General features: G+C 51.3%; 1 protein-coding gene across 1 annotated transcript in view; it reads right to left on the bottom strand.

Moving 5' to 3' along the window:
* IQSEC3 (IQ motif and Sec7 domain ArfGEF 3) overlaps window positions 1-14273 on the bottom strand; it is a 105235-nt gene that overhangs the window by 35821 nt on the left and 55141 nt on the right. The window contains 2 exon segments of the mRNA XM_047067193.1: window positions 698-1827; window positions 13204-13483. Coding sequence (XP_046923149.1) covers window positions 698-1827; window positions 13204-13483 — 1410 coding nt within the window.

Consider the following 14273-nt stretch of genomic DNA (forward strand, 5'->3'; position numbering starts at 1 on the left):
AGCGACATGTGCTTGCCACCAGCTGCATACATTCTAGTTGCTAGGACAGTTTTGACTGGGTGTCTGGCTGGGGATGCCATTTTTCTGCTTCCGTTCTCCTGTTCTCTTTCTGTCCCCCCTCTGTTTGCTTCACCCCAGCTTCCTTGTCTCCCCCTTTTATCCACGTCCCTCTCCTGCCTTTAATCTGTATTCCTTATTCTAGGTCGCTCCTCTCCCACCCCACTGGCCTTTGCTCACTGCCTCCTCGCCCATCCTCTCCTGTCTCCTTGACATCCTCCCCAGAAGATAATGCTGTTTCCCTAACTCCGTGTCCTACCTGAATGATTTCTGCTCAATCCTCATACGACCAGTACTATTATTCACTGAATACTGTATTTTCTTTTAAATTCTCTCGCTTTTCAAGTCCTAGCTTCATCGTAAGCAGTAATAGTGGTGAAAGCACGGGGCTCGATGTGTCGTTTTGTCCCTAATCCTTAAAATACATTTGTGACAATGAAAAATAGAACGTGTATTCCTACACAGTGTCTCAAGGAGCAGGCTGGGCACAAACGCCACGTGGGGGGGAGGCAACTGGGATGATGAGGACAATTACTTGGCTCCCTGCTCACCTTTACAGGTCCTCCCCCTCCGGCCCCCGCCCCCGCCTCTTCTTTGCGGCCCGGGAGTCCCTTGAGCTCCAGGGCGGGTGCTCACTCACATGTTGAAAAGGTTGAGGCCGATGCGATAGAGCCGTTTGCGCAGCGTGTCTGTGGAGAGCGTGGGCGACTTGCAGCTGGCGGGGTTCTCGCAGTGGTAGCGCGGCAGGCTCAGGATCATGGCCTGCAGGGCCTCCTTGGAGGCTGAGGCCGATGCTTCCGAGCCCGACTTGGCCGACTTGGTGGACGTGCTGCTGCTACTCAGCTGCTCCGAGTTGTCGCCGGCCTCGGCCTCCGTCTCCTTCCCCGCCTCCCCGGCCTCCTCCTCCTCTGCCTCTGCCTCCGAGACCGCTACCGCGGCCCCCTCCACCACGGCCTGGGCAGCCCCAGGTGGGTGCGCGCCCAAGGCGGCGCTGGCTCCGGCCTCTGCGCCCGTGTTCTCGGCGGGAGCACCCCCCTGACCCGTGGTGGGGGCCTCGGGGGGCTCCTGCCCCGGGGCTTCGCCCTGCTCCGCTTTGCCCGCAGCCGCGGGCTCTGCCGGGGCCTGGGCGGTCTGCGCGCCCAAGCAGTTGGCCACCGACAGAGCCGTGGCGGAGGAGACAGAGATGTTCTGGTTGGCGATCTGCACGGTGACGTCCCGGAAAGCCATCATGAGGGTGCTGCTGTGGCCCTGGGGCAGGCCGGCGACCTCGGCGGCCTCTTCCCCGGGCGCCGGGCGGGCGCTGTTGAGCTCCCGCATCTCGGCCTCCAGGCCCGGTGGCCCCGCGCCCGCGTGCAGGGCCTGGTGGAGTTGGTAAGCGCCGCTCTCTTGCAGGGAGCACATGGTCTTGAGGCTCCAGGTGCTCAGGGCGTCGTCGATGGACTTGGCCAGGGACTGCACCTGCTCGGTGAAGGAGTCCTCCAGCTCTGTGAGCGTGCCCGCGAAGGTGGGCGGCAGGGAGGGCGAGCGCACCAGCGGCAGCCCCATGAGGCCGTAGCCCTCCATGAGCGCCTTCTCGGCCGCCAGGCTCTCGGCCGTGGGCGCCCGCACCTTGCGCAGGGAGATCCGCCGCGGCAGGCGGCTCTCCAGGAGGGAGTTGCGGATCTTCTCAAAGTTCTTGCTGAGCTGGTACTGGCGGAAGGCGGTTTGGATGGTGCAAGCGGCGCGCCGGGACACAAGGTGGCCCCCGTACTTGTGTTCTAGCATTTCAATCTGCGAAAAGAACCAGAGAGGAAGAGCGCAGTTAGGACTGGGAGTCACCGACTAAGCTTTGGCGGGGCCCGGCAGTGCACAGCTGGCGGGTACGGAAGGGCCAAGTCTGAGCACTCCCAGCGTGTCATGGATACTTGCCAAGATTCCTAGAGAGATAGGATGTGGGACTGGCTTCCAGGGATTGGCCATGTCCTGGGGGCAGGGGACAGGTGTGTTACTTCTGCTTGTTGTGGTGGTTACTTATTTTTTTTATTTACTTTTTTAAATGTTTATTTATTTTTGAGGGAGAGAGAGAGAGAGAGAGAGAGAACGCATGGGGAAAGCAGAGAGAGAGGGAGACAGGCCGAAGCTGCCTTCAGGCTCTGAGCTGTCAGCACAGAGCCTGAGGCGGGGCTCAAACTCATGAGCTGTGAGATCATGACCTGAGCCAAAGTCAAAGGCTTAACTGACTGAGCCACCCACGAGCCCCTGTGGTAGTCATTTTTAAATGCTCATATCAGAGATGCATATGGAAACACTTATGGGTGACACACAAGTTATCTTGAATTTGTATTAAAATACTTCATCAAAAAAATGGAACTGTTAGATGAAACAATGTTAATCGTAGTTATCTGGGAGTTTACTACAGTATTCTTTCTACTTGTGTGTACATTTAAAATAATACAAAATTAAAAATTAAAAAGAAATGCTAAAAAAAAACCCCAACTCACTGCTACACCTTGTTCACCTGCTTTCTTCCTCAGCATTCACATCAGTGCATTGCGGAAATCCCTGACCCTGGGATCATCATAGCGGTTGGGACTGGGGTTTGATTAACGCTGTGTTCCTAGCACCCAGCCCTAGGGCTGGCACATAGTAGATGCTAACTAGATGAGATATGAGTGACCAATAATATTTCACCATGTTTCCCAGGGTCATGGAATGGGACAGATAGAAAGGCTAATTTTGTCCCTCAGTACCATGCTTCAACCTGCCTCCTGTTGAAGGAGGCTCACCAGGGACGGCAGCTGGAGTGACTGCCTCTCACAATGCCAACAATTTCCTGGGCTCCTTCCCTGTGGGTGCCCCCCACCGCTGGACCAGCAGAGGCACCCTTCTAGACCAGAAAATCTCATAGATACAACCCCAAACCCCAGGGATAATCCCAGGTAAAAGGAGATGACCTCAATCTTGCCTTCAGCTCTTCTGTCTTGCCATTCAGGGCCCTTCCCAACCCCAAACCTAGTGGCATTATGCTGTCTCTCTTCCCAAATCCAGCTGTCCTCTTGGAAGATAGTTGGGAAACTTCAGCTTATTGAGGTTTGAGTGGCCAATAAGGCCTCCTGTATGACTCCCCTCAGAAGTGTTTGCATGTCACGAGATACAAGGCCTTAAGCAGAATGTCTTCATGATCCTCATATTAAAGGGCTTTCAAGATACTCTTAAAATTCACACCAAGTGTATTAGTTAGCTATAGCTGCATAACAAATTACCACAAGCTCAGCAGCTTAAAACAATACCCACTTATTTTTTCATAGTTCTGTACGTTAGTAGTCTGGGCATGGCTCATCTGGGTTCTGTGCTTGAGATCTCACCTGGAAGAAATCAAATGTCAGCTGGGACTGCAGTCTCATACAAGGTTCAGGGTCCTCTTTCAAGCTCATTGCTGTTGGCAGAGTTTAGTTTCCTGAGATTCTAAGACTGAGGTCCTCACTTACAGCTGCCTGCTGTTCCTGGCCACACAGTAGTTTGGCCATTCAGGGCCAACCAGAGGAGTGTCTCTGAGGCTTCACCTCCTTTTAAAGGGTTCACCTGGTTAGGTCAGGCCACCCAGAATGATTTCCTTTGGATTTGGTCAAGGTCAACTGCATGGTAACCTAATGACAGAGTGATATCCTATTATATGCCCTAGTCCCATACCCACTCAAGGGAAGGGAACAATACAGGATGTGCACACCAGGGGGCAAGAATCTCAGAAAGGGGCATCAGGAATCTGGGGGACCATCAGAATTCTGCCTGTGGGGTTTTATCATGTACCCAGGATCTCCAGAGAAACATAGAAATTTCTGACATCTCAGAGGCATTTCATCACTGCTTTTGCAGAAATCATGTCAGAGGGGAGAGAGCTCAGCTCAGTCTCCCTGCAGAACCCTGCCAGGCTCCCTGAGGTCTGGAATGGAGATTGGCCTTGACTAGGCAGGAGAGCCCTCCAAGGGGGAAGTTATAGAGAGTGAGGGAAACTGACCACTTAACTTTCTCCTTCCGTCAATTTCTGTCACACTCTTATCCCTCCTCAAGTCCCATGAGAAACTGACACCAGGCAGGAATTCATATTTCTTTCCCAACTGGCCTATTCACATTTCAAGGGAAACCTTAGACCCAAAAGCATTCTCTTCAGGTTATGAGATGCCATTGGCAACAGAGGGAAGGTATGAAATCCCATTGCCTGAAATGTTTCCAGAATGGTAAAGATGTCCATCCCCCTGGCACAGTATCATCCTATCTGGAGGCAGAAGGCTGGCTGGACTAACCCTAGGAGACTTCTACTAGCCAATGTCCCCAGTGTCACCCAAGCAGAGAAGAAAACAAGATTTTAAATATCTTGAACCTGGTTCATCAAATCTTCCACTATACTGTAAGCCCCATGAAGGCAGAGACTTTGCCATGTTTACTGCTTTATCCCCAGTGCTTGGAGAATGCCCAGCACACAGGAAGCCTTCAAGGAATATTTATTGAATGGATTAAAGAATTAATTGCAAAGTTATCTTTGTGACTCTCAAAAACCACCCTAACTAACCCATAACTTTCTTTTCCTGTAGCGGATGCATTTCACTTGTGTTTCCAAACTCCACTGTGTCACTGGCCCCTTTCCACCTGCCTACAGACCCTCTCAGATCTCCCCAGGCTAAATCATAACTCCTCTTGACTCCCCAGCTCTGGGGCACTAGCCCAATATCTTTCTTTCTGTTTTCCACCAAACCTCTTGGAACACTAGTCTACACCCTCTGCCTCACTCCGTGAACAAATGGCGAATGGCTGATCCAAGTTTATATGCCCTGAGCCCCCAGCATCGGTCTTCTGCTCCCACTGGTTTTCTAAAATGACTCTTATGAAGGTAACCAGAGACCTTTCTTCATGAAACCTGAGGGTCCATCCTCAACCTTCCTCCTCCCTCTTTTCTGCAGCTCTTCGTATTTTTATCACCTTGAAACTTGGACCTCGGCTCTCATGACCCAGTCTACCTTGGTTTGCCTGCTTCCATACAGCACTTCCATCCTATATTCTGACCTCAAAATCCCTAAGCATGCCAGTTACAAGTCATATGAGTGCCATCTTCCATTCTGCAGAGACATTTGAATTATTTTCCCATGCACTTCTGGACATCTTCCATGACTTTTACATTGGAGGTCATTAGAGCAGCCTCCAGTAGCTGATAATTAACAACTAATTAAGAGGGAAACTATCTCCGGCAGAGCCTTTGTGGCAACTCTAAGTTGTCCTGCAGGCTAGTATCTTCTCACCTCTTGTGTGAGAACCTTGTCCACTATCATAACTTCACTGTACTTTAATCGGCTGATGAACAAGCCTTAGGGGAGATAATCAGCCCCAGATCTGCTTCTTCTCTGCTGGTTGGCCTTGGATAAGTTTCCTAACATCTCCAACTCTCAGTTTTCTTATCTGTTATGAAGCTAATCCTGCAGACTCTGTAGCTTGTTATGAGAATTGAATCATTTCATATGAACTTGTCACATAATCAGTGTGCAGTAAGTGGTAGCTATTTGATGACAATGATGATTCGGTGAATGACTCTCAAATTTCAATTCCTAGGCTTGATCCTAGATCCCTCTGTTCACCTATATAAAGCCACTGCCTTGCCCCACCTCCCCGAATCAGCTCTCGATGATTTATTTGCCTTACAGCACTTTGGCTGTTATGCTATCCAGTCTGGGAACCTTGTATTTGTCCATGCATCCTCCTTTGCCCACCCTCTGCATTTGTCAGCCTCCAAGCCTTTATTCCACCACCTGCCCCACCCCCAAAACCTTTTGCATCATCCTGACCTTTCCACCAAACTGTTGCCACATGGGGCTCTCTTCGACTCCCCACTTGGACCACCCTGGCAGCCTCCCCACTGCCTCCCTGCTCCCTTCTCACACCCACCCTCCATCCTACACTACATTACCCTGATGAAGGCTCTTGAGGAGCAGATGTGAATACAGACGTTCAGCTGCTTGAGAGCATTGCCCCAAATAAGTATATAAATGCTTCCTGCTGGCCTTCCGACCCTGAGCAATCTGGCCTCAGCCTACCTCCCGTTTTCTACTACTACACCAAGCCTCTGTACATGCTGGCTCGACCTCTGCTCCTCCCCCAGCCACACTAGGCTTCCCTGCTCTGAGCATTTGCTCAGCCTTGTCCCTCAGCCCATGATGTTCTCTCCTTTCTTCAGGACCTGCCTCAAATGGGCATCCTCTGTGAAGCCTCCTCAGTTCCCAACCAGACAGGGATCTTACCACTTTAGGTGCCTGTGGAGAACGTTGTTTCTTACTTCTCTTGAATGCCCAGTTTTCTCCACTAATCTTTGTGATATTTAACTAACCCACCCTTCCTTCTCTCCACACCCCCTACCCTGACTCCAACAGAGCATCAGTTATTCGAGGCCCCTGATCCATGGACAGCACCTAGCCCAGAGCCTGGCAAGGACCAAGTGCTCACTATGATATTTGAATTCAGTTGTTGGATCTTCTCCATTTGTTCCAGTGCATTTAACACAACCATCTCCCATTTATTCCAGCCTCGTGCCTGCTGCAACCCCAGCCTGCACTGTCCCCCACTGTTTCTTTCCATCCTTCGCTGCCACCCTCCATGCTCTCTGTATTCCCATGGACTGTATCTTACAGGAAGGATGGTATTATCTGTCTCTACATTCTTGGTGCCCAGTGTTGAGCCAGAGCCATGGTTAGGGCTTAATAAATGTTTGCGGACATGAACTAAACTGAACTCTGTTCTATGTCCCAGGGGAAATAAAAATCTAGGTTCTCTTCCGGATCCGGGCTTGGAGTCAAATGCTCCATCCTCCCCCTCCCCCACAACTCTCTCAGACACATACATATACATTTCCCTCCCACAGAGCTCGGGAACTTGGCAGCGTCCCAGGTCAGTTCTGTCCACCCAGCCTGGCCCTCCCAACAACCCTAACCCTTTTCTTTCTTTTTTTTTTTTTTAACGTTTATTTATTTTTGAGACAGAGAGAGACAGAGCATGAACGGGGGAGGGTCAGAGAGAGGGAGACACAGAATCCAAAACAGGCTCCAGGCTCTGAGCTGTCAGCACAGAGCCCGACGCAGGGCTCGAACTCACGGACCGCGAGATCATGACCCGAGCCGAAGTCGGCCGCCCAACCGACTGAGCCACCCAGACGCCCCTAACCCTTTTCTTAACCAAGGCCAGGTCAGAGAGCTAAGAGAGTTGGATATGGGGGGAGGGTGGTCCCCACGGTGGGGAGGGGTCTTTGGGCCCACAGGCCTAAGAACAGCTCATCTCACTTCTCCCTAAACCCTATGAATCATGGGTAATTGTAGCCTCGCTTCCTCCCAAGAGAGCAATCTCTCTGCTTCTGCCAGAAGAAGCTGTGGAGGGGGGCTCAGGGGGCTCTGTCTGCCTAACGAGCCTCTCAGTGTTAATTAGAACATGCTCCCTCTTTTCAGGTTGCTGCAGCAGCTGAGCCTGAGAAGGGCCGCTGAGAGATGGTCGCCAAGTCAGGGTGAGGGAGGAAGAGCAGCTAGCAGGGGGGCTGCAGTGCTGGGGAATGAGGGAGCCAGGCCAGGGTGGGGGTGGCTTTCACATGTGAGCAAGGATTTCCTCTGATCCAAGATTTCCCAGCTGAGAATGTTAAAGCATTACATGGAATGAGGCTGCAGAACTTGGCAAGGGAAGCCTTACATGAGGCTTAGGAGCAGACAGTCTAGGGTGGGGAGAGAGGAGCTTGGAGATGCTAAGGGCGGCCCCAAGGGAAGCCGGCCTGCACTGGGCAGGCTGTGAGCCCCGCGTCTTCCCTGTGTGCCCACCTCCCTGTCCAACTGTCCAAAATACAGCAAGCATTCAACACAGCAGGGCACTGAGGCCTGCCTAAGAGCAGGGCTGCTCTTGGGAACCTCTTCTGACTACAGCCAGCTAGGGGTAGGGGGTACGACAGCTCAGCTACTCCTGGATCACAGAGACTGTCTCAGGTAGAGCTGCTGTGGGGAGCCTGATTTGAACCCCGGGTTGGGCTCCTTGCTGTCTCCAGTGCTCCCACAGAACCCTGTGCACTGCTTCCTTGGAACCTACCCCTTCACTGGGATGAGGAGGCTGTGGAAGACTCTGGATAAAATCAAGGACTGTGGAGTCCCAGTCTTGGCTGCACCAGGAATGCACACCTAGAGATGTGTCTTTGGGCAGGTTACTTAATATTGCTAAGCCGTGATTTTCTCATTCTTAAAATGGAGATAGTAGTAGTACCTAGCTCACTGGGATATTATGCAGGTCTGGGGAGATATTGCATGGCAAATGTCTGGCACATAGTTAATGCTATTAGTGCTAGCTAGTACTGGTTATGAGTCAGTGCCCATCTCTGGAATGAGCTCCCTGACAACTGTGCCTGTGTCTTTTGTATTGTGGTGTCCCAAGCCTTGCACAGAACAGCAATGCAATTCTGTTCCCTGAACCAGATGCAAGTGAACAGAAGGACTATCCCTGATGAGCATTGCCTTCACCATCATGCTCTGGGGGTTGGTCCTCAGGTGCCCTCCATGCCCTGGTGGGATTCTTGCCTTCAGAGGAGAAAGGAGCCTTAGATATTCCGGTACAATCCCTCATTTCACAAGTGAAGAAACTGAGACCCAGAGAATTGGAAACATGGCCACCCTAACCCTAACCCTAATCTCTCCCCTTGAAGGTATCCCCTGGTGAGGCTGGACCCTGAGGCTTAGGTATGGGAGATCTGTTGTGGAAGGGTCTGCTCTCCAAAAAGAGAACATGGTTTCCACCCAGGACCTGACTTGGGTGGGGGGCAGGGCCTGGATGCTACTGACCGTAGCTGAATGGTCCCCTGGCTTGGACAGCATACACAGTGATGCCATTTGGACAACCCACATGAGCTCCAGTGAGCTGTTCCTCAACGGTGGCACAGAACAGGATACAAACTCCCTAGAGAACCTGAATGAATTTGGAAACCACTCGGGTGCCCTATGTATCCTTGCCACACCGCTTTTCTAAAGGATCCTCCAAAGGAATCTACATGCTCCCTCCTTGTCCCCCTAGGTTGTAGCCCTGGGCTCACTGTGAGATGAAGTGAGGGAGCTGAGGGCAGAGGGAATGGAGGATGGAAAAGCTGTCCCAGAGAAGCTGGCACTTCTTCCCACTGTGATTGTGGGGTGAGGCCCTAGGGGCTGGGAGAACAGGGAAACCCAGAGGCGGGTTTCGTTCTTTCTTTCTTTCTTTTTCTCATGTGTTCCTCCAGTACAGAGCATGTCCTAGGCACCAGGGACTGTGCTGTGTGGGGAAACAAAGGTGAGCAAGAGTAGCATCATCACCTAACACAGAACCCTAGGGAGTGCTCACTCCTCACACAGACCATGAAGTAACTGGCCCCTCCGAAGGTGTTCTGTGCACAATCCGCTCAACTGTGCGACAGCCCTGAGAATGACATAGTCCTTGCCTGTACGAGTGGGACAGCTACCAGGTGGCATGGAGTCAGCAGTGGAGCACGCAGTGAAAGCACACACCCAGGCTTGGGGATGCTGACCTGAGACATGAAGTATGAGTAGAGATCACCCAGGTGAAGTGTGATGGGGGACAGGTGGTGAGTATTCCCAGCAGAAGAAATAAAATATGGCAAGGCCCAGAGGCAAACCATAGCACAGAGATCTGGAGAAAGGTGAGTGGGGATGGCAGGAACCCTGCGTGGCAGTGGGGCAGGATGTGGGGTTGTGTCAGGTGGTAGAAGAACCAGGAAAAATCTGTCCTACACACAGTGAGGAGCCATGGAAGGCTTTCACACAGCAAAATACCATCATCTGATGTGCTGTCTATAAAGAGGGCTCAGCTACAGGGTGGAGATCAGGTTAGGAGAGGCACAGCTCCAAGTAGGGGAACCTGTGGGGGTTTCTCCAGGGGCTCAGGTGAGAAGTGATGGTGGCCTAGCCTGGGGTGGGGGCAGTGGGGTTAGCAGGAGAGGGTGGAATTTGGGAAATAGTTAAGAAGTAGCATCAGTGGGCTTGGGGATGGAGCAGATCTGGGGCAGGGGAGGGGTGTGGGGACAGAAAGGAACCACAGGCAGTGCCTGAGATTCTGGACTGGCTGATGGAGCAGGCCTGGCAGGTTGGTGGACTGGGGAGATAATGATTGCCCAAGATCTTTCTAGTGTAAGTACTATAGGATTTGCACAACTGGTGGAGATGACAGAATCAGATATTAAATCCTAGATCTTAAAGAAACCTATAGCAAAGTCAGGTCCAGGACCCAGACTTCATTTGCCTCTCCCTCTTCAGGTCACTAACTTAGTATTTTCCCCTTTCCATCCCTGAGCATATCTTCTTCATGCCAGGGACAGTGTCAGGCATGATATAATGATGGGGATATAATGATGAATGAGTCATGGGCCCAGCCTTCTAGGAGGAGTCAAGTCAACAGGGAATGATGATACAGGGCTGAAGGGAGATGACAGTACCCCCTGGGTACTAGGGGATTTCTGGGAAGGGGCATCCAATGCAGCCTTGGGAGGGCAGGGAAAGCTGCCAGGGAGGAGGAGGGAGAACAAATTGAGGCCGAGTGCCAAGTGAGGGGGGGAGCAGGAACGTTAGTGGTAGAGGCACAGAGAATAGCGTGTATGAAGCCCCAAAGAGTTAAGAGACAACTGAGGCCTGGAGAACCTAAGCAACTTGTTCAAGATCACACAGTTCATTTGCAGAAGAGACAGGAGTTGAGCTCAGTCTCTTATAAACGTGTGTCATGTTTTTAATCACTTTTCTCTAGCCCCCTCACTTTTTGCCCTCTTCCTTCTGCCCCCAGCCTATGCTTGGCCTAGAGAGATACATGAGCCAGAGGAGATGCGCTATTCCCTGAAGCTGCATTCACTCAGCATAAAAGTGCCTGTCACACCCTCAACTTCCCCCCCCCACCCCTGCTGGCTTGACATGCAAACCCATCTCTCAGAATGGTGTCTACTATAAAAAGGCCCATGATGCCAATCAGAAGCCTGTATCGCTCTCCATATGCCACCTAGTCAGTCAGAATTAAACTAACTCTCCTGCCTAAGCTGAAGTACAGGTTTCTTTTGGTATTAGTCACCGGATATTCATTAAATTGCACTGCAATTTTTTGGGGGGCAAGTAGGGAGCACTTTTTTCTCTTTGTTACCCCACTCTCTTATTGCTTTGCACATCATAGTTGTTCAAAAATTATTCACTCAGAGGGCTCTTACTATGTTCAAGAAACTCTGCTAGATGCTGGGGGAAGGGTACAAAGATGGGTAAGACATGATCTCTGTCCTCAAGGAGCATAGTCATGTGGAATTGAGAATACTTCTTATCTGGGCCAACTGACCACCCACATCACACTGTAGTGTTCCAGATGGACTGTCTTCCAGCCCCTGCCTGGGCATTCCCGGTAACACAGAACTCACTACCTCACAAGCAGGACTTTCTATATTTTTAACAGCTCTAATTGTTAATTGAGCTAAACGCTTCCTTTTCTGTAGCTTTCATACGTTAGTACCACTATTTTTGACTGGAATGATAGAAAATATATCAAATCCGTTTTTCACATGCCAGCTCTTCCATATTTAAAACTTGTTTTCACGTCTACAATTTCTCCATATGACTCCAGCCAATCCTATTTTCCTTCTTAGGAGAACCTTGGAATCCTCACGATTCTTACTTCTGTCTTAAATGAAGCCCCAAAAACCAAGGGCAGGCTCCAGACAGGCCCTGACCAGAAACCAGTGTGGGGCTCCAGCCAGCTGCTCCCCTATACTGAGGCTTATCCACCCTCCTGTGAAGGCTGCTATACTCACTTCTCTGGCAGCCATTTCACTGGTTATTGATTCATCTTGAGCTTACAGTCAACCGAAGCCACAAGTTCTCTCTCCCAGGACCAAGCCTGCCTATCTTATACTAATGCTGTGGGCTTTTCAAAGCTGAGAGCAGAACTTTAGCTCTTTCCCTGTTTCATTTAGACTTTTTCATTTAAATCTTTATGTCTGGATGAGATTTCTACAAAATCTTGGATTCTATCACCAAGGTATTAGCTGTTCCCTTTAGCTTTATGTCACTAGAAAGTAGTGCCTTGTCAAAAATTGTTGAACAGGACCAAGGACAGTGCACCGCTCAAGGCACCAGGAAACGGCATGGATGGAAAAACCAACGTTTTTTGAGAATTCTGTTTGAAAACAACCCACCTGACTATATTGTCATCCGATTCACTTCCTATCTTGTCCACATATATATCATGGGAGATTTTGTTAAATACTTTACTGAAAACCAGATGTTCCACCTCCAGCCGACCTTGATGCTGAAGGAAAGAAATGAAGTTGGTTTGGCCTGATTCAGTCTTAGGGACCTTTCTACTAGCTTTCCTTCCCCAAACTCACTTTGTCCATGGAGTTAAAGAATGATTCTTTAAAACCTACACATTTGGAGATGATTCAAGGTCTAATTCCCAATTTCGAACCAGTGCCCAGAGTGCTTAACTGGCATTCCCAGTCACAGACTTAACTAGAGCAAGACCAAGGGGTGGATCCTATGTCTATGGCTCCAAGTTCAATGTTCTTTCTTAACAAAATTCAGTCATGATATCTTTCCCTAAGCATATGCACATGAGTATACACACACACACACACACACACACACACAAATGGAATTTGTTCTCCAATAGGGGACTTTGGTTTATCTTGGGAATCCTCAGTCTACCCAGAGGAGACCACCATCTTTGCATCTCATTTGAACCTAAGTGTGCCTACACATGGGGCTTGCTCCTTGGGTGGACATGTGAGTGGGCTATCTCTTCTAAGCAGCAGTGGAGGTAGGGGCTTCCCCAGAGAACAGTGGGCCACCTGCCTAGACATTTGTGAGGGCAATTTAGGCATCCTGCACATGGCAAGAGGAGCAGACCTCTGGACACGCTGCCTAAGGGACAGGCATTGCAAGGGTGTGGCCCAGGCCCTGTTGAGGCTGCTTGACTGACAAACTGGGCTACGGGGATGGGCAGAACACTTAGCTCAATTTGGAAGAACTAGTGGCAAAAGAGGCGTGCCTACAGCACAGCAGAGGTGGGCCCAAGTGGGGAGATACCCTGGATAGCCCCCGAAGGCAGGGCCCCTTCACCACCCTCCCCGCCCCCCTTGGAGGCCCTGGGTACCTGTTTATTCTTTAGGTCAAGGGAGAGCTCGTAATCGGAGGCGTTAGGGGCGTGGGAGCAGAGCGCCGTCGCCAAGGCAGGCTGCTGCCGGCCGGGGGAGGCCGCGCGGTGGGAGCCAGCCCTCGGGGAGGCACCCCCCGCCCCCGGCCGCTCCTCCTCCTCCTGCAGCTCCTGGGCTTGAGCCTTCGGGGCATGGGCACTGGGTCTGCCGGCTGCCACCGCCGCCGCTGCCACCACGGAGTCCTCCATGCCCCCACCGGCCTGGGCACAGGAGCCATCGCTGTGAACAAAAGGCAACGGTGCTCGGTTGGGGGGGGAGGGGGACAGGGTGCATGTGGGTGCGGGGTGAGGAGAGAGACTGGGCACTCTGGCCTGGCCTTTCAGGCAGCGATGGGCCTTCCTAGTGGTGGGGGCTTGGGGGTGCCTCCTGAAGTCACCTCTAGGGAGGGGCTACCTTGGCAGGGAAGAGCTTCAGGCAAGGAAGAGAGCCTGAATTTGGAGAGGGTATCCCAGGCAGAGGAAAGGAGCAGCTATGATCAGAGCTCATGAACCTCTGCTTGCTTAGAACCTCTGCTCTGCAGTAGAGCAGAGTAGGTAGGAGTAGACTTCCTGGGTTGGAATCTGGACTCTGACTCTTATTAGTTATGGGAACCTGAACAGGCTGCTTAACCTCATTGTACCTCTGTTTTCCCATCTATAAAATGGTCACAGTAATAGTACCTCCTTCATAAGGATGTTGGAAGGCTTACATTAGCTAAAGTTAAGACAGTGCCTGGCTCAGGGTCCTTGCTAAATATAAGTGTTAACTATCATCATTATCAGTGGTCTGGTTCCCTGGCCAGTGGCTTAGGCAGCTGGAAAGAAGCTGATCCACACACTGAACCAGCTCCATCTTTACGCTGCCCAAATGACTGTGGGGAAGGAGTGATGCTTACAGGCCTGGTCTGAGCATAAAGCCCCTCCAGGCCAGGCGGACACCAGCTTTTTAGGACTGGGTCTGTGAAGAGAAGGGTGGTTGCCCTGCTGGGTCTAGGGGAAGATCTGTCTTTGGCTCCTGGCCTCTCCTCCCC

This window comes from Lynx rufus, unplaced genomic scaffold (genome assembly GCF_022079265.1).
Source record: "Lynx rufus isolate CCGP_SWC_20201006 ecotype Redwood Valley unplaced genomic scaffold, mLynRuf1.p SCAF_7, whole genome shotgun sequence".
In the NCBI taxonomy this organism is placed as follows: domain Eukaryota; kingdom Metazoa; phylum Chordata; class Mammalia; order Carnivora; family Felidae; genus Lynx; species Lynx rufus.